The sequence below is a fragment of the Rousettus aegyptiacus genome, unplaced genomic scaffold (assembly GCF_014176215.1).
Source record: "Rousettus aegyptiacus isolate mRouAeg1 unplaced genomic scaffold, mRouAeg1.p scaffold_m13_p_6, whole genome shotgun sequence".
Classification (NCBI taxonomy): domain Eukaryota; kingdom Metazoa; phylum Chordata; class Mammalia; order Chiroptera; family Pteropodidae; genus Rousettus; species Rousettus aegyptiacus.
In genome coordinates, this window is record NW_023416309.1 from 63,471,262 (window position 1) to 63,489,096 (window position 17,835).

The 17,835-nt window shown below is 52.8% G+C and overlaps 1 protein-coding gene across 1 annotated transcript in view; it reads right to left on the bottom strand.

Moving 5' to 3' along the window:
• MAP2K3 (mitogen-activated protein kinase kinase 3) overlaps positions 1 to 17,835 on the bottom strand; it is a 28,093-nt gene extending 10,258 nt beyond the window's left edge. Inside the window, exons 1-6 of the mRNA XM_016137608.2 lie at positions 17,609 to 17,835; positions 3,158 to 3,224; positions 2,767 to 2,815; positions 1,711 to 1,824; positions 1,420 to 1,539; positions 3 to 119 (exon numbers count right to left, since the gene is read on the bottom strand). Of these exons, the coding sequence (XP_015993094.1) occupies positions 3 to 119; positions 1,420 to 1,539; positions 1,711 to 1,824; positions 2,767 to 2,815; positions 3,158 to 3,224; positions 17,609 to 17,657 (516 nt within the window). The 5' untranslated portion in view covers positions 17,658 to 17,835. The remainder of the gene's footprint in view (positions 1 to 2; positions 120 to 1,419; positions 1,540 to 1,710; positions 1,825 to 2,766; positions 2,816 to 3,157; positions 3,225 to 17,608) is intronic.

Here is a 17,835-nt window from a genome sequence, read left to right on the forward strand (position 1 = left end):
ACAGACACAGCAATCTCCCCAAGAATGTCCTCTGGAATCGTCATGTTTTTATCAAGCACCTTCCGGTAGAACTTATCCAGGGATGTGTCCATGAGCTCCATGCAGATCCATACATCCCCCTGTGGGTAGATGCCCAGAGGTCAGCCTAGGCCCGCCTAGGGCCGCACCTGTGACTGGACTGCCTGCCCTGGTGCCAGCATCAGCCAGGCCTCCAGCAGACACATCTCCCGTCCTTTAGCCCACAGAGATTTATCGAGTTCCCAGCTTCTCTTACCCTGCCTCCCAGAATCTCTCGACCTGCCTGCTTCTCCACCTTCTAGGCTTGCCTACACTGCTGGGTCCACACACTAGTCTCCCCCAACTCTGCCACCTCTGGTCTCTCCTATCTGATCCCTAGTTCCATGGCAATTTTGAAAGAGAAGTGACTAAAACACCTGATGTGTCCCTCCAATGGGGACTTTCAGAGGCTGGCTGTAGCTCAGCTCCATGACCCAGCCCTGTAGATCCCTCCTGCTTCAGCCCTTATGGCCCCCAACACACATAGCTTGTCCCATCTCTGACCCTAGTGGATGGTTCCCTCCTCCATCTGCAATGCCTTGCCTCCCCTGCCCCTGGTCCTCCAGCAAACTCCTATGTATCCTTCAGCACAGCCTTCTGGGAAGGCTGGGTACGGCACCTCCTTGGGGGCACCCACAGGCTCCTGGGCATCCCTGCCAGCTCTGACCTCATGTGTGGTGAGACTCCTGGGTATGTGTTTGTCCCCCAGAGTGGCAAGGGGATAGAGAGCCTGAACCTGAAATGCAGTGGGTGCTTAGCCAATCAGATGCGTAGATCCAGTGAGGCACCGGGTCTGCCACAGCAGTAAGTTTGGAGACCCAGTGAATGCTCAGAGAGTGAGGCCAGGCGAGGGGAGCCCTGATTTCAGCCCTAAACTCTAGGTGGCAAATCACCATCGCAAATCCAGTACATTTAACCCAGGTTCTTGGTCTCTGTTCACACCCCACACCATCCCTTTACACCACCCAGCAACAGCCCATCCCTCCAGCTCTACAGGCTACGCTCCCTTGATGTCACTGATTCCTCTCACCCCCTATCCAGTACTTCCTGTAGACCCAGAATAGAATCCTTGAACACCTCCATGGTTGCCTCTGCTTGGAGGCCCACCCTGCTGGCCAGGATGCTGGTAAGGCAGGTAGTCACACAACCTTGTGGTACACACAAGGTCACACAAACTTGAGTGCCAGGCTCTAGGCTACATCATTTCATCTTCATATCAACTGTGTGAGATGGGTACAATTACTGGCCTCATTTCAAAGATGAGGAAACTGAGGCTAAATGGAAGGGGGCAGATGTGCAGACAGAAGGTCAGGACAGTCCCCAGCCTAGCATCCACCTCCCACCCTCCCAGCAAGGCCGCACCTCTCTGAAAAGGGCCCCATAGAAGGTGACGGTATAGAAGCAGTCGACTGTACGCATGTTGACGTCCAAGTCCATGAGCAGACGCTTCTGCTCCTGTGTGTTGACAGTGGCCCGGATCCGCTGCAGGTGAGAGGGCTACAGTTAAGGAGCCGTGTGGCAGGGGGCAAGCACCTTACCATTGCTTACACAAGGGCCAGGAGCTCTGAGGGGCACCCACAGGCAGTCTCAGCCCCCACATCTCCCAGGCATCCCGTGGCCCAGGGCTCCCTGGCAGAGTGGGACCCTGCTTACCTTCACGGCCATGATGGTGCCGCTTTGGGCATGCCGCACCTTCTCTACCACCCCATAGGCTCCACGTCCCAGTTCCGAGATGGTCACCAGGTCATCGGCCTCCACCTCAAAGTTCTTGGGGGACAGAAAGAGAGACAGTTGGTGGCCAAAAGGCAAGAACTGGCCATGTGACCTAGGACAAGTCACTTAACCTCTCTGAGCTCCACATTACCCTCTATAAAACAGACACAGCACCAATATTCAAAGGCTGTTGTGAGGTTTATGTAAGATGGCCTGTGAAATAACCCCAGCAGGCATAAGGAACTTAAGAGATGGCCTTTCCCTCTTGCCCACATCCTACTCAGGTGAGTAGACTGAATCATTCATTCAACCAGTATTTCCTGAGCACCTATTTTAGGCACTGGGGACACAGAAAGAACAAAACAAAAGTCTTGCCCACACGGTGAGCAGTGTGGCCTTGGGCTGCCTACTTTCTCTCTTGCTTTCTATTGTGGGAAGCAGACAAAAAAGGAAGGACTAGATGAACTGGACATCAAATAATGACAAGTGTCAGGGATGAAAAATAAGCCTAGAGGGGCTATCAGCTAAGAAGAGACCTCCAGAGTAAGATCTCTGTCTGGAACCCCTCAGCATGTCCGGTGGGTTTAGCCTAGTCCTCAAGCTAGAATTCTCAGTCCCTGCTGCCCAAGCCATCAGAGGTGCATGTAAAATGCAGGTTCCCAGACTCTGGTCCTAAGGGTACAGCCAGGAGTCTTCTTTTCCACACACTATTCCCCCAGGTGGTCCCACAACCCAAACTCTGAGGTCAAGAAACTCACCAGGGCCCCACAGGGGAGGCCAGTGTCCCCATCCCAGATGAGAGGGTTAGAGAGTGGGAGGCCCAGGGTCACACAGTTAGGATCCTATGAGCAAAACTCCTCTCCAAAACCTAGATCTGTCCAACACCCACAGTCACCTCCCAGTGGTCCTACGGGGTCAGCTAGGGCCCACTGTCAGATGAAGACACTAAGGCTAAGAGATGTGAAGGCCATGCCCCAGGCTGCAGCCAGCACCTACCCTATCTCCAATTGTGATGAAGGTCCGGGAGTCCAGGTTCCGGGGTGGCCTATAAGAAGAATGCAACCTCGTGAGCCTCAGGGACACCTACATCCTTCCCCTGAGAGGAGGAGCAAACCAGCCTGGCACGGGGCAAGTCCTATCCCCAGGAGACGGTGCTTCTCAAAGCACCTCAGCTCAGCTACTGAGCATCTGCTATGCCAGGCACAAGGTGCCGCAATTTTCCATCTCTGAGATGGGGCAAGAAGGGGCACAGAGCAAATGCATGATGCCTGTAAGCCCCATGACTAGAGGTATTGCCTAGGACACACTCCCTCACCACTTGCTCCACTGGGCCCCCTTGAGGAAGCCACAGCAGGCTGAGCCAGGGAAGAAACTGAGGCAGACTCACGTGGGGTTGGGCACAGGTGGCTTAGACACACAGGATATTCGTAAATCCTTCTTCCTCTTAGATTTTCCTAAAAGGGAGAGACAATGAGACAGTAAGTTTCTGTGAAGTCTCCTGGTCTGTGATACTTTGTTCTGGCAGCCTTAGCAAAATGATACAGACACCCTCCCCTACTGTGATGCTAACCTTGGTAGGGGTTCCTGAGGCCGACAGTACTCCCTTCAGTTCCCAGCTCTGCTGCCCACACCACCTCTGAGCCTCAATTTTCACATCTGTAACCTTAGAACACAAATGCCCACCTCACGGGTGGCCGGGGGGCTTGGAAGGACACAGGTTGGGGAATCCCTGGCTGAAACCTGGTGCCCATTTTTCTCCCACCACAATAGTTCTTACCTTTGCTGCTCCCTTCAAAGACACCCCTGGAAGCTGGCTCCCCTTTTAGGGTACCAGGTGGGCTCGAGTCCTGAGCCAATTCCTCCTTTACCCTCACTCCTTCAGAGCCCCAGTGTGGCTAAGCTCCACACCTCTCGACCTAGATGCATGTGGCCAGGTGTTCAACATGTGGCCAGTGCTAAAGAAGACTCAGTATGATGGAGTACTGGACACAGATGAGGCTGGCACGGCCATGGGAGCTCTCATTAGGGCCACCCTTTAAAGAAGGCGCAGCATCATCTCAGAAAAGCAAGGAAAGTAAGATTTTGAGACATCAGGGAGCCCATCAGTAAGGAGCAAGATGGGCTCGATTGAGTCCGCAGCCCCTGCTCTCAGGGGCTTCATTTTCCAGATAAGGGGAGTTGCCCAGGTCACTGAGCACATGGGTGGCAGAGCTGGGACACAACCGTGACTCCCCGAACCACTCACAGCAGAAACGGTGCAGCTCACGTCCCTGCTCCGGCAAGAGTCTTTCCTGCTTCCTTGCACGGCCCAGCAACCTGCTCTGCCCTCCCAACCCAACCCACACCACCACTGCTGACACACTCTGGCCACCAGAGAACTAAGAACCACCTAAGGCTCTGCAACCACCTGCTATGGGTGTGCAGGAAGCACTAGGAGACCCCAGCCCCAAAGCCACCTCTGAAAAGGGTTCATATCCAACTTCTGTCATGCCTCATTGTGCAACTTCAGTGCCTCATCTGTGAACCTGGCATGGCGGGGCCCTTACGCTCAGGCCCAGCAGGCAGGCTGCCTGACACCACTGTCAAGTGATGGGGTGAGGCTGTTACTGCCACTAGGAATATGAAGCCCGGTCCAGGCTGTCCTCAGAACAGATAAACCTCCAGGAAACAGAACAGCCCCAATGGGGATAGGGTCCCAGTGTCTGCACTGAGTTGGATGAGCAGAGCACAGCAGGTACCTGCAGCCTCTCCACAGAAGCCACCCCAGAGACGCCCTAATGCCAGACCAAAAGCATGGGCTCTCTGTGCCCCATGTTCAAATCCTACCTTTGCCCCTTACAGGCTGGGTGGCCTCAGGCATTTCCTCCCACGTCTCTAAGCCTCAGTATATTTATCCTTGCAACAGGGATAAAAACAGCACCTATTTTGTAGCTTTATTGAGTAAAGCACTTAGAACAGCACTCAGCCTGCATCAAAGCTACAGCACCTGTCCAGGGCCTGACCCGCAGGCCTCAGAAAACAACAGTTTCAACAAATAGTAATAATTACAGCAGCAGAAGCAGTTGTACTCATCGGGTATCCACCAAAGGCTCCCCCTGGCACTGGGATGCACCAGTCACCTAATCATAACCTCCCATGTGAGGAATCTTCATCCCATTTTACAGAAGAGGTAACGTGGCTGGTTGTCAGGGGCTGGGTAAGTCTCACTCCAAAGCTTTCATCCATCAAAGCAGTAGCCTGTCAGTCACATGCATGGCCCTTCCCAACACGCATGGCAGATGCTCCTCAACCCTAAAGGAAGAGATCTTAGCCTCACTTTAGTTGGGGAAACTGAGGCACCGAGGTGAAGTTGCTGCACAATTAGTCAGGGGTCTGGCCGGGAAAGCACACCAGGATTTGTTGACTTGGAGACCCCAAGAAGCCAAGTCAAGTGGCTCACAGCATCACCTCCTTCAAGAAGCTTCTCCTTGTGGCTGGAGGGATAGGCTGGCTACACACCCCAACAGGAATCGCTGTGGTATCTCATGCTGACCAGGAACCCAGAGGCTTTGCCAGGTTTCCCGGGGCCCAGCACGTTCTACACAGCAAGAGGAAAACAGAGAAAAGCCAAGGCGTACAGGGCCATCAATTCCCAAGGCCACTCCTGTGCTGTCTCAGAATCAGACTAGGTCTACACCAACCTCTGGGGTAAGGACATGGGCCCTGGGTTGCAGGCCCAGAAGCCTGTGGAGGCCACTGGCCAGGCTGGTGTTGCTATCACTGCATTTGGCATGTGGCTGCCCAAGGAAGTCCAGCTATGCACCCTAGTTGAGACCCAGCACAGTACCTTCCTCTCTGCACTTCGGGTTCCCAATCTGCAAAACAGAACCTCAAAGAAATGCCCACCTGCCTGGCTGATAAGACAAGGTCTCATCTGTGGGGCACTCAGCAGAGAGCTCAGCACACGGTATGTGATCCTATAATTCAGCAGCCCCCAACATTTTTGGCAACAGGGACCGGTGCTCCTGAGAATTTAATGCCTGATGATCTGAGGTGGAGCTGAGGCAGTGGTCCTAGTGCTGGGGAGCGGCAGCACTCACTAGCCCACCACTCACCTCCTGCTGTGCAGCCCAGGGGTTAGGGACCCCTGCTGCAATGGACCAAAAAATGGCCACCATGGTTATTATCAGCCTCTCCACAGAGGTAAAAATTTTCATCTTAAGTAAACAGAATTATGGGTACCTTTTATTCTTGACTTGATGCTTTTTGTAAACTATTTTATATGAAAAGTTAACACACTCAGGGTTCTGCTGGGGCTCATAGCCACAACCCTTCCCACACTACTCTGCTCCTGGCCTCATTTGCACCATCCTCTCGCTCTAGCCTGCATACCACCCACCTCCTGCCCTGCGATCTGTTCATTAGATGTTCCCCCTCACCAAGCCTCAGTTTCCCCATCTGTCAAGGGAGCTTCCACACTGTAGCCAGGCCAGGTGGGTGAAGACCATGTGAGGAGGCCTGAGGCGCTCAGTGAAGGTACGCTCCCATCTGCCTTTCTCATGGGCCTGGCGACAGACAGAGGCTGCTTTGAGCACATGGGCTAGGTGAGTGGGAGGAGTGTGGTCCTAGCCTTCTCACCCACCTGCCTTTCAGAGTCACCAGACCTGAGTCTAGAGTAACATGGGCTCCGTGGGACAGTCATGCCAGCTGTGGGAGAAAATAGGTGAGGCCACCAAGGAGACAGCCCAGAAATAGGCCACAGCCTGCGAGCTGCTACCACTGTCTGCCACAGATCTCAGCACTGGGCCCAGATAGTCAGATAGCCCAAGGCCACCCAGGTATGGGCCTACTGCAGCAACTGTCACCACAACAAACAGAGGTTCACAGGCCACTACCAGCAAACCACAATAAGCCCGCTAGCCTCAGATTACAGGGCCCCCAGCACAGGAGGGCACAGAGCCAGGCATCTCTATGTCCTCGGCCTGCAGTAGCCTCCCAACAGTGCCACAGGCAAGGAACAAGGAATTTAGCCACCGACCTGAGATTCACAGACAGTAAAAGAGCAGTACCCCAGACTCGCACACAACTCCCACTGTTGCCTCATCCTTGCCTTCATCTCCTCCCACTCATTATTCCTTGAATAAGCTATCTTCTTTCCCACCTCAATGCTTTTGCACATTCTGTGCCTTCTGTTTAGAATGGCCTTCCCTGCAACTTCATCCCAGAAGGTATATGATTCTCACCTTTTACCTACTGAGAGAAGCTCTTCCAATTGCTCCAGCTAAGCCCCCTTGTTACTGGCTCTCCTTTTGTCCAGCTGGCTTCTTCCCTGTCACTTCTCATAAGTCACCACTCTGAGAAGCAGCTAGCAAATGTTTAGGAACACTTACTCTAGAGCCAGGCAGCTTGAGTTCAAATTGCATTTCAGCCACTCCCTAGCTGTGTGCCCTCAGGCAAGTGACTTAACATATGTGGGCATCATGGCCTCAACTGTGAAATGGGGATAATGGACCAATTTCTCAGTGTTATCAGGTGCATAAACAATGAGGTTATCAGTGCCATGCCTTACTAGAGGCTGACACATGGAAAATTAGACTAAGCCATCTTGAAACCTGACGTACCCAAGATAACACCAGGCCCTCAGCCCCAGACAGCCACTCTGTTAATACTCTCAGCATCCCCATGAGGGAAGTGTTTTCTTGTGTCTGTTGTACCAAGGGGTTCAGAGAGGAGAGATGCCTTGATGGAGGTCATACAGTGAGTGTCTGGTAAAAAAAAAATAGACATGAAGATAGGTCTGTTTGGCTCCAATGACCAAACATCAACAGAGACCCTGAGAAAGAGACTTCCCTAACCCCTGCTACCACTCCTCCCCCAGGGCTTTGGGAAGATTCATTAATAGACTGGTCTGTGCTACTCTCTCTCAGGATCTATCATGGGGAGCGAGGGGCTGGGGTAGAACAATCCCTCACCACAGACCCTGCAAGGCCCTCCACTTTCACAAAGGGAGCCTCCACACTATGTCCCATTCAGTCCTATCCTATGGTTTCTGATAACAACAAAAGCAATACTCTCAATTTATTATTCTTACCCTCTACTTTTGAGTATTTAGAGTGCTTCTCGTGATTTCTGATTCCACTGGAGAAGTCCTGGGCCCCGAGTGTCCATGTCCATCAGTTAAAGTACCATACATCGCCAATGGCAATGTAGGAAGCCATATATCTGGAAGCTCCGCATGCCCCTTCCCAGCCTTTGCCCCACTCAGCTGATCACCTGTATCCTGTGGGAGTCCCTTAGAGAGAGATCAACTAGGCCAATCAACTCCCATCAAACAAGTACGTAAACTGAGGCTCCAAGAAGGGGTGGGGCAGGCTTTTAGGTGGGCAGGAGACTCATCTGGATAGCTAATGTTTATTGGCTTTGACAAGCCAAAGCCTATGACCATCATTTGACATTCATTACCTCCACTTACTGCAGTTGTCACACCAGCCCCACCAGGGTGAGGTAGTCAGAGCACCTAGTTCACAGAGAGGACTGCTGAGGCTCAGAGCCATTAAACAGGAGCATTAAGGACAAGCAATCAGGACCATGCCTGTCTGGGGCCAGAGTCCCTGCCCCATAGTATCTCTCCCTTAAAGAGGCCTCTATGGAGCTTTCAGGGGCTGCCGCAGTCAAGTATTGGCAAGGAGCAAGGACGGACTTCTCTTCCTCAGTTATCTGTGTCCCCAGTGCTGTAGCACCCTTTTCCCAAAGTCCTGGAAGAGGGGAAAGGCTCTCTCATTTACTGAATGCCTATACGTGCCAGGCCTGGCACCTGCCACAGGCACCATCTGTACCCTACCTGCAGGTAAACAATAGGCTGGGCCCTGGGGAGTGCTCAACTCCTTGGCCCTGCCCTCTTTCCTCCCAGCGTGTGGTGGCCAGGTCCTGGCCTCCTTGTCCCTTGGCACCCTCCTTGTCCCTCCACCTCTCGGAGCCTTTCTCATCTGCAAAGCACATAGGGAGGATTCTGTGCCTGCCCACCTCATGGCGCCCACCTTTCTGCAATGAGCAGAGAGGGGATCTGGACTCCTCGGACTATGCCCCAACCAAAGACATATGGCAATGTCGACAATGTCTGTGAACATTCTGATTGTCACAACTTGAGGGATGCTACTGGCATCTAGTGGGTAGAGGCCAGAGATGCTACCCCATAACCCACCAATGTACACCCAGCCCCTACAACCTAATCCAGCCCTAAAAAAATAAATCCGGCCCTAAAAAAACATCTGGCCACAAAACAACGAACTAACAAAGAAAGCCAGTGTACATACCATTTACACAGAATTTCAAGCATGCTAAAAGCTCTTGAAGAGAAAGGAAGCAGGGTACAGGATCCTCTCGGAGGTGGGATTTAAGCTGAGAGACTAACTTGGAGATGAGGCAGCCATGGAAAGCTCTAGAATGAAGAAGTGGCAAGAGTCCAGTGGACCCCTCTGCAGGACAGCAGGGCAAGTACTCTCTATGTGGTGACAGGGAGTCAAGTACCAGGCACATTAGAGCAGAAGGTACAGAGCAAAATCTGTGACAGAGGAAAAACACTGGTTTCTTCACAGAGGACATCAGGAGAAGCAAGAAACTGCCTCTTTGTACCTTTATGATTCCTAACCACATGCAGTACCAGCTACTGAAACGTAAGTAATTTAAAATAGTAAAAAAAGAAGAAGCCCTATTTAAACCCTGTGTCCTGGGCTGCTGTGGATATGGGACTTGGTGTCCTCCTCCATCTAAAGGGGGCAGCTAGGCTCACTGGCATCCCTTCTCAGGGGCTCCTAGCAGCAGCGTCTACTCAGAACTGGATGGTGCCTTGGAGACTGTCCAGTGAAGACACTGGACCAGAGGCCTGGGGACAAGCCCAGGGTCACACGCCAGGGCAGCAGCAAAGCCAGAACTTGAATTCAGGCCCCCAGCTCCTAGGACAGTGCTTCTCCTGGGGCCACCAGATCCTAGCTCCCAACACCTCAGCTGCAGCCATGAAAGCATCCCCCAAGCCACTCTGGCAGAGGCCAACAGAAAATAAGTGTGGAAGGACAGGCTCTGGCATCATGGCACTTGAACTACTTACTATATGACCACGCGTAAGCCACACCTCCTCTCTGAGCCTCAGTTTTCTCCCTTGATGTTCTCAGGAGTGCAGTGACATTGATCTCCCGAAGAGAATGAGCACAGGTCAGGGGTCGGTAAGCCGAGCTCCCATGACAGACCTGAGTGACCTCGGTCAAGTCGATCCCCTACTCTAGGCCTGCATACTCATAAAACTCAGTGACAGAAACACATGCACATTGTTGGGTAATCATGAGAGGTAAATGAGATCCTGCACAAAAAATGCCTGGCCCAAAACAGGTTGGATTTGTGGCTGCCCTGGCCCAAAGGTCTCCAGTTAGGTGGGTCCTCAGACTGCAGGGCAAGCCCCCAGAGGGCAGGGTGAGCCCCCAAATAGCAGAATGAGCCCTCAGTTGACAAGGTGAGCCACCAAAGGTAAGGATCCCTACACTGTAGAGCCCAAGTTCTAGGCTTCAAGCGGCTGTGACGGAAGAGGGATGTTCCCTGAGTGCCACCCAACCGTCTCATAGCCTAAGGGAAATGGGGCCCTCCTGGTACTTGGGCTTGTGGGATGCGTTCCCACAGGTCTCCAGGTGGGGCCAGTGAGATCACCCAGGCCACCCCAGCCCACCCAAGGGCACTGATGGGCCCCATGCTTCTGCTCAGGCAAAACTGCAGAGGTACCTTTCCTTAACAAATGCCATTCTTCTTTTTATTATCATTAGTATCAAAACAAAATCTTACAAAACATGGAGTCAATGGGGGAGAAATACCTAAAAGGTATTCTTGGTGGTAAAAACACTAATACATAGCTCAAGTGCAAATTCAGCACTGATTGGGCACCTATCATATCTCTAGACTTGACAGGTCTCATTGCTTCTCACCCTCAACAGCAGCCTGAGAGGTGGGTGTTTTTACTCCCTTAGGTCAGATGAGAACACTGAGGCTCAGGAGGTCACAAAGGAAGTTGGGGCAGAGCAGGCCTAGAACCAGCCCCTCCCACCTGGAAGTCCTCTCAGGCTCAACTATCACAGGTCCATCCATGCCATCCTAGGGTCTGCCCCAGGTAACCTGTGGTGAGTAAGCTGTGCCAGTATAGCAGGAGGGTTTGGGGTAGACCAGGAGGCTAAGTCACAGACTTGTAAAAGCATAAAGAAGGCAGGGAACATTCTCCAGCCCCTACGTCCACTGAAGTCTTGGACAGTCCTTTCATCCAAGCCTCAGCAGCCACAGACCACCAACACTGATGAAGTGCACCTACTTACTGGGTTCACAGCAATGCTCCTCAGCTCCCTATTTACTTCCTAATTGTGCCCAAACACCTCCACTGGCATCTAAGTCCCTTTGCTTGTCACTTCACACCTACTAATAATCCTTAGGACAAACCTCTGAAGCTGGTGCCATTTAGCACAGTGATATAGGTGAAGAAAGTCAGAGCTGTCAGTACAGCTGCACTGGCAGAGCATGACGCAATTTGGCCTTGGGAATGTAGAATTCACCTAAAGCAGTGGTCTCCAACCTTTTTGGTACCAGGGGCCAGTGCTCCTATGAGAATCTAATGACTGATAATCTGAGGTGGAGCTGAGGTGGTGATGCTAGCGCTGGGGAGCAGCTACAAATACAGATGAAACTTTACTCGCTCGCCCGCCACTCAGCTCCTGCTGTGTGGCCCAGTTCGTAACAGGCCACGGACCGGTATTGGTCTGTAGCCCAGGTGTTGGGAACCCCTGCCCTAAAGCCACAACAAGAACAGCTGCAAACACTCAGATACACAGACTCTGAAGCAGCCCCCGTACTTACCACTTCCCTATATTAACCCACTGCATCCTCGTAGCAAACCTGCAATTTAGGTTCTAGTCTCATCCCCACAATACAGATGAGGGAACTGAGGCGACGCAGCTCGTGCGTGGTGGAAACCGTCCGAAACCAGACTGGCTGGCTCCAGACTCTCCCCGTCACCACACAGCAGTGCTAGCCCCATGCACCATGGTACGGACGCTGGCCATGGTAGGGATTCCGTAGGACAGCGGGCTTAAACATACCACTTGTAAGTTAGTTAAGTTTTGTTTAAAAAAATAAAAAGGGAGCATTTGAGATCTTACTCCCTGGCACATATTGTCAGTTTGGCTCAAATAAACTTGTATAAAAATCCTCAAAAAATAATTTAAAAAAAAACATTTAAATTAAATAAATATAATAAAAATAAAGAAATGACTAATACAAGAAGTCAGGACAGTTGTTAGGGAGATGCGATTCCAGGGGGACTTCAGGGACACAGTAATGTTTCATTTCTTTAACTGAGCATTGGATACACAGAATTCACTTCATTTTTATTCTTTAAAGTACAGAGATACATTCTATACATTCCTTTGGTATTTGAGATATATTTACAATTAAAAAATTAAAAAGGAATGGAAAACCCATCTGCCAGGGTGGGGCTCAGCCGGGAGGTGTCAGCACAGCAGGATGCAGGCCCTGTCCAGACATGGGAAGAAGGTAGGTACAGAGCCACTACAGGGCAGCGTGCCAGCTGGGAAAGGGGCAGAGAAGGCAGGGCAGCCCCTTGGGATGCCAGCTTAGTCACGACGGCCCAGAGAGAGAGATACTCAAGGCAGGGAGAAGGTGACAGAAACCTGTGCCCAGGGCCAGGGGTGGTGGGGAGGAAAGCTGCTTCAGGGTGAGGCTGATGACACTCTCTGGACTCGGTTTCTGGCCCCAACTTGGTGTCTATGAGCTGCACAGGGGCCTACCAGGCTGCCACTGCCATTGCCCAGCCCTGTCTGCTTTTCGCGCCCTTTACATGAAACTTTTTGGGGTTTCCATGGCCACTGCTGGGGGAAGCACTGACAGAAGCAGCTAGGCGAGCAGGCCTGACTTATGTGGGCAATGCCAAGAGGCTATATGAGCCTCACCACTGGGAGCTCCACAGGCCTGTCTCATCACCCCGTCCAGCCGGATGGGGCTCTGTCTGTGTGGCATCTTCTGTGCTGCTCTCCAGTGTTCTTCCTCTGGACCAAATGGTGACAAGGTACCCCTCCTGAGATCTGCCCATGGTTGCTAAGGCCCTACATCCCTCAGGTCGAACCCGCTGTCCACTGGCACACCTGGCTTTGGGTCTGGACTGTTAGAACCACTATTGCCAAGGCTTCTTTCTGTTCCCCAAGTGTAGCTCTTTGAGTCGAGGTACTCTTCACTCACTCCTACATCCCTGCAGCCACACCAGGCCTGGCATGCATGAAGTTCTACCAACTGAGGGGCTTGCCTAAGAGGCTCCATCCTCCTGATTCCTCATTTCACACCTCCCCATACTTCAGGGGATGCAGACCTGTAGCACCCGGTCCTCTGCAGGAAGGCTCAAGAGACAATGGGAGCCCCCTAGCTCCAGCTCGAGGACCACTGGGTAAACAGCCTGGTACATTCTGGCTGGCATTACAGGACCCTGCAGCCAGAGAATCCTCGTGTTACAGAGCTTACAAGTCCATCATCAGAGGTCCCAGTCCTGTTTATTCATCCACCGATGAACAACCGCCATGACCATAGCAATAAGAAAATAATAACAAATGTCATTTGTTTGACAAACACTATCCCCAGTCTTTACTACCACCCTGCAAGGGAGGGATATGTACTCCCACTTTACAAAAGAGGAGACTTAGGGTCAGAGAGGGCATGTAAGGAAGTTTCAAAGCAGTGAGCGAGTCAAAATTCGAATGCAGGCCCATCCACCCCCACCGCTCAAGCTCAAGCTCCACCCCCACTTCCTGTCTCACCAGGTTCTTTGTGGGCAGAGGTGGGCAGAGGTGGGCAGAGGGCAGTCTTGCTGTGCCGAGTACCTGATGCTTAGCAAGAGTGGAAAGAGTTTGTCTACATCCATCCTTGTGGCTGCCAGCAAGACAGGCAGGTGGGGTCCCCATTCCAATTCTTCAGATAAGGAAACCGAGGCCTCTCATCCAAAAGGTGAGCCACGCCCAGGAGATTGAAATCATTAAGAGTGTAGTTAATGTACCATACACATGACTTGTCCCATGTCACACAACAAAAGGGGCTAAGCTGGGATTTGAAGGCAGTCTTCAGCTTTCCATGCTCCTGTCTTCCCAAGCGCAGGCTAATACTGCACCACCTATGCTCCTCAGCCTCCCAGAACCACCAACAGCACATATGAGCCTGAGGAGCCCCTGTACCAAAGACGGTGAACAGGCACCACCATCTGCTCCTGCTCTTCAAGCAAGAGGAAGCAGGGCCCTTGCCTAACAGAAGAAGTTCCTGGGTGAGGTGGATACAGGCACAGGAGGGCCTACCCGGGGGTCCCAGCCCAGTCTGAGGTGCAGGAAGGGGACCACGTCCAGTGCCCAACTCAAGGCCATATGATGGCCTGTGAGGCCAGAGCTCACAGTTCCTTTCTTACACACCAGCCAGCAGGCCATAACCCCTTTAAGCAGCAGCAGCCAGCTGGCTGACATGCCCAGCAGGTGAGTCAGCACCAGTGCTGGCTGAGTCACCCACCGGAAACCTTCTGCTGCCCTGGCTCTCTCCACACACAGACAACTGAGAACTCTGATCCCTTCAGGCCCCAAGCTACAGGCTGGCTGATAATTTCCTGTGTGTCATGCCAGGGGTGGGGGAAGTCCCCAAGGTGCCACCCTCCAACAGCTGGGAAGGAACAGGACAGGTGGGGGGTGTGGAGGTAGGGCATCAGCCATGGCCAGCAAGGCCAGCACACAGACAGTGCTCTTTTCAGCCTCAGTGTCCTATCTGGCTCCTGGGAGCAGCATAAAGATCAATCATAAAGTGCCCACATGGGCAGCAGTCACAGTGAAGCAGGAGCGGTGGCACCCCCAAAGACGAATGTGGCTTGAGGCAGCAGACCTAGACCATGCAGGACCAAATGTGCCCCCCTCCCCGCCGCCTCCTGGCCCCAGTGCCAGCTCCCCTTAGCCTCTGACCCTAGCCAAAGATGGCACATAGGCAAGAAGGCCAGGGAAAGCCAGCAAGACTCTGGGCCCTGGAGCCTAGAGCACTCACAGAAAACTCCCCAGGCTGGTGGCATGGAGGATGAGGCATGGTACCCACTGCAAGGCAAGAAGTTCAAACATAAAGTTCCCTTAAGGCCAAATGTAAACCATACCCTGCTTTGTTCAAATTCCTCTTAGGAATCAGAGAGGAGCATAATACTGGGGCCCCGTGCCCAGGATGGGGAGAGCACTGGTGAGCACCTAGCTCTGTGAATTCAGTCCAGCCACCCTGTACCCTGGTCTGACCTTGGTTTTGCCATCTGTCAAATGGGTGGGGCTGCAGTGAGTATAAAATGTACCAACTGTAAAAGGGCTGTGCACATGAGAGGCATCACCTCTAGCTTAGTCTGTCCTTCAGGCTGGGCATAGACTAGAGGAGATACCTGCTGGATACAGGTATAATGGGGGGAGGGGAGTGCCCCACCAGATCAGCTCAAGCATCCAACACAGGAATAGAGGTGCACTGGAGAAGTCTTTGAAGATACATAGTCCTAGGTAGAACCCTAGCTCCATCTGTCACAGCTATGTGACCTCAGGCAAGGCACTAAATACCTGAGCCTCAGTTTCCTCATCTGTGAGGAATAAATGAAGAGTTCATGGTACATGGGGCAAAAAAGCTTGGTAGGTGGGAGCTCTTGCAATGTTTGCTGAGGGGGCATTGTGGCTCTGCCACCATATCCTTTTACAGACTCCAAAGAGGCTGACAGAGTCTCTGGGCCTTGGGGAGGCCCCTAACCCTCCATCCAACCCATCCAACATTATCTGTTACCTGAACTCACAAACCAGAAGTTCATCCTGGTCCTTTCTCTGCAGAGAGGCTCAGAGAGGGCAATGCCAGAATTCAAGTCACACAGCATAAGGGGACCAAGCAGTGTCTCCTCAAAATGCTTTTTCCTTTAACACCCATGCCCCCTCTCCCTTCACAATCCTGCAACTTAAACTTTTATTTTGATGAGGCATTCCCTGCCTGGAAGAGCTGAAAGGACATTCAACAACAAAGACTGCTTCCAACCTCTTCCTTCCGCCCATGAAAACATTGTGGCCCAGAGAGATTGAGGGATCTGCCCTAAGTTCCACTGCACTAACCAAGCCAGGCCTAGACTCTAAGCTTAAGAAAAGAAGTGTCTGATTTCCCACTTCTCCAGAGTAGAGCTATGATTTCCTGGTTCTCAAGCTCTACAAGGTCTGTGCGACACAAGTTCTCCCCAGCCACCTCCCCCCATCGAGTGCCTCCTGAGTTACTCACAGTGATTGGGCAATGGTCAGGGATCCGACCTCCCACTTATGTAAGACGTATCTGCCCTGCCCACCAGCTAGCTGGGCCCTGGCTCACAGCCACCACAGAATCCCACATACCTTCCTACTGCCTGGGTCCCTCCAGAGAAAAAGAGGAACAACCCTTAATTAGGGACCCACTAAATACCAGCTGTTACCTCCCCCCCAACTCTGCAGCTGCAACCCAAGCAGAGGCAAGGCCCTGACCCCACGTGGCTGAGCCCTTTCCAGAAAGAAAAATGGTAACAATAACAGGCCTGCACAGCAACCTTCCCTTCCTAAGCACCTACTATGCACCAGGCACTATGCTGAGGTCTTCATCTCACCACCTACGCTTAAAACTCTTTAGTATTCACTGTCTCACATTATACTCGAGTCCACAGAAAATAGATGCGATGATTTCCATTTTATAGATAAGGAAACTGAGGACCAGTGACACTCCTGCTGCTGGGGTGAGGCAGTCCACTCATTACAGCTATGTCCGATTTGGAAATCTCTCGCACAATCCAGCCTGCTGAGACACTGACATGCCAAAAACATCCTTTCCTCTTCCTGCAAAAAAATCCCCCTTCCACCCTCCAAGTCTCATCCTTCCCCCTCCGCATGACAAATCCGGCTGCCACCGCAGCCGCCACCTCACAAAAATTTCCAGGAAGGCCGGATACTTGGAGAAGGCAAGAATAAGCCCATTACACAGCCAGCACCCTGGTCTGGCAGCTGGCCCAGGACCCAGGGGCAGACCTGGTAGCAATTGACTCTGGAAACACTGGGGTAGGGGCGGCAGGGTGAGGTCCCCAAGTGCGGAGAGAAGCATGCAAGTCATGACAAGAAGGAACCCATGGAGAGGGGCCTGTGCATTAGGGTGGGGTTGGAGGCCAAGAGAAGTTCCCAGGGGACTGAGCTGCAGGATGGAATGCAGGACAGCCAAGGATAGGGCAATGTGGGGCCTACAAGGATGGGGAGAGTTGGGGGAGAGGACAGGGAGTTCTGAGATAGAGTGTAACCAGGACAACCCACAGGGCAGGGTGAGTAGGTTACAATGAGGTCCCCAGCAGCAGAGCACCGCTGGGGCCCAAACAGAGAGTCAGTCAAATCCCAGCATGGTCACTGCCCTGCGACCCCTGTGTGGAAGGGTGCAGGATCAGGGTGAATCCCACCTGGGTCCAGCTGAGGAACCCAGACTGGGAGAGTTCCTGTCCAGGGTGCAATTCAGGCCTAAATGAGAAGGTCAGAGTGAGGTTCCTGACCTGGCGCGGGGTGATCAGAACGAGATCCTAGCCTAAGTTCGGGCCTGGGTGCAGTTCCAAGGCCTAAATCGGTAATCCGGGTGAAGTCCCAGGCTGGGACCCAGATCCGAATAGGGTGGGTTTCTTGGCCAGCGTGCATCTGGGTCCGGAACGGGCTGGGGTAGGATCACGCAAAGGTCAGGGTTCGCAGCCTGGGCCCAAATTGGGCGCGGGGGTTAAGCCGCAGTCACGGTGGGTTGCTCCTACCTTTGGACTGGGGTATGCTGGTAGGTTGGCTCGAGGCGGGCGACTCCATGGTGCAGGCAGTCCGGGGACGGCAGCAGGGACTAATCTAGAACACAGCGGGCGCGACTTGGGAGGAGCGCGTTCATGGCTGCGGACAGGGGACCCGGACGCCGAGCAGGAGCAGAGGCGGACGGAGCAGAGGCTACACCGCGACGGGAGGCGCCTGAGCCAGACTGTGAAGCACCGCT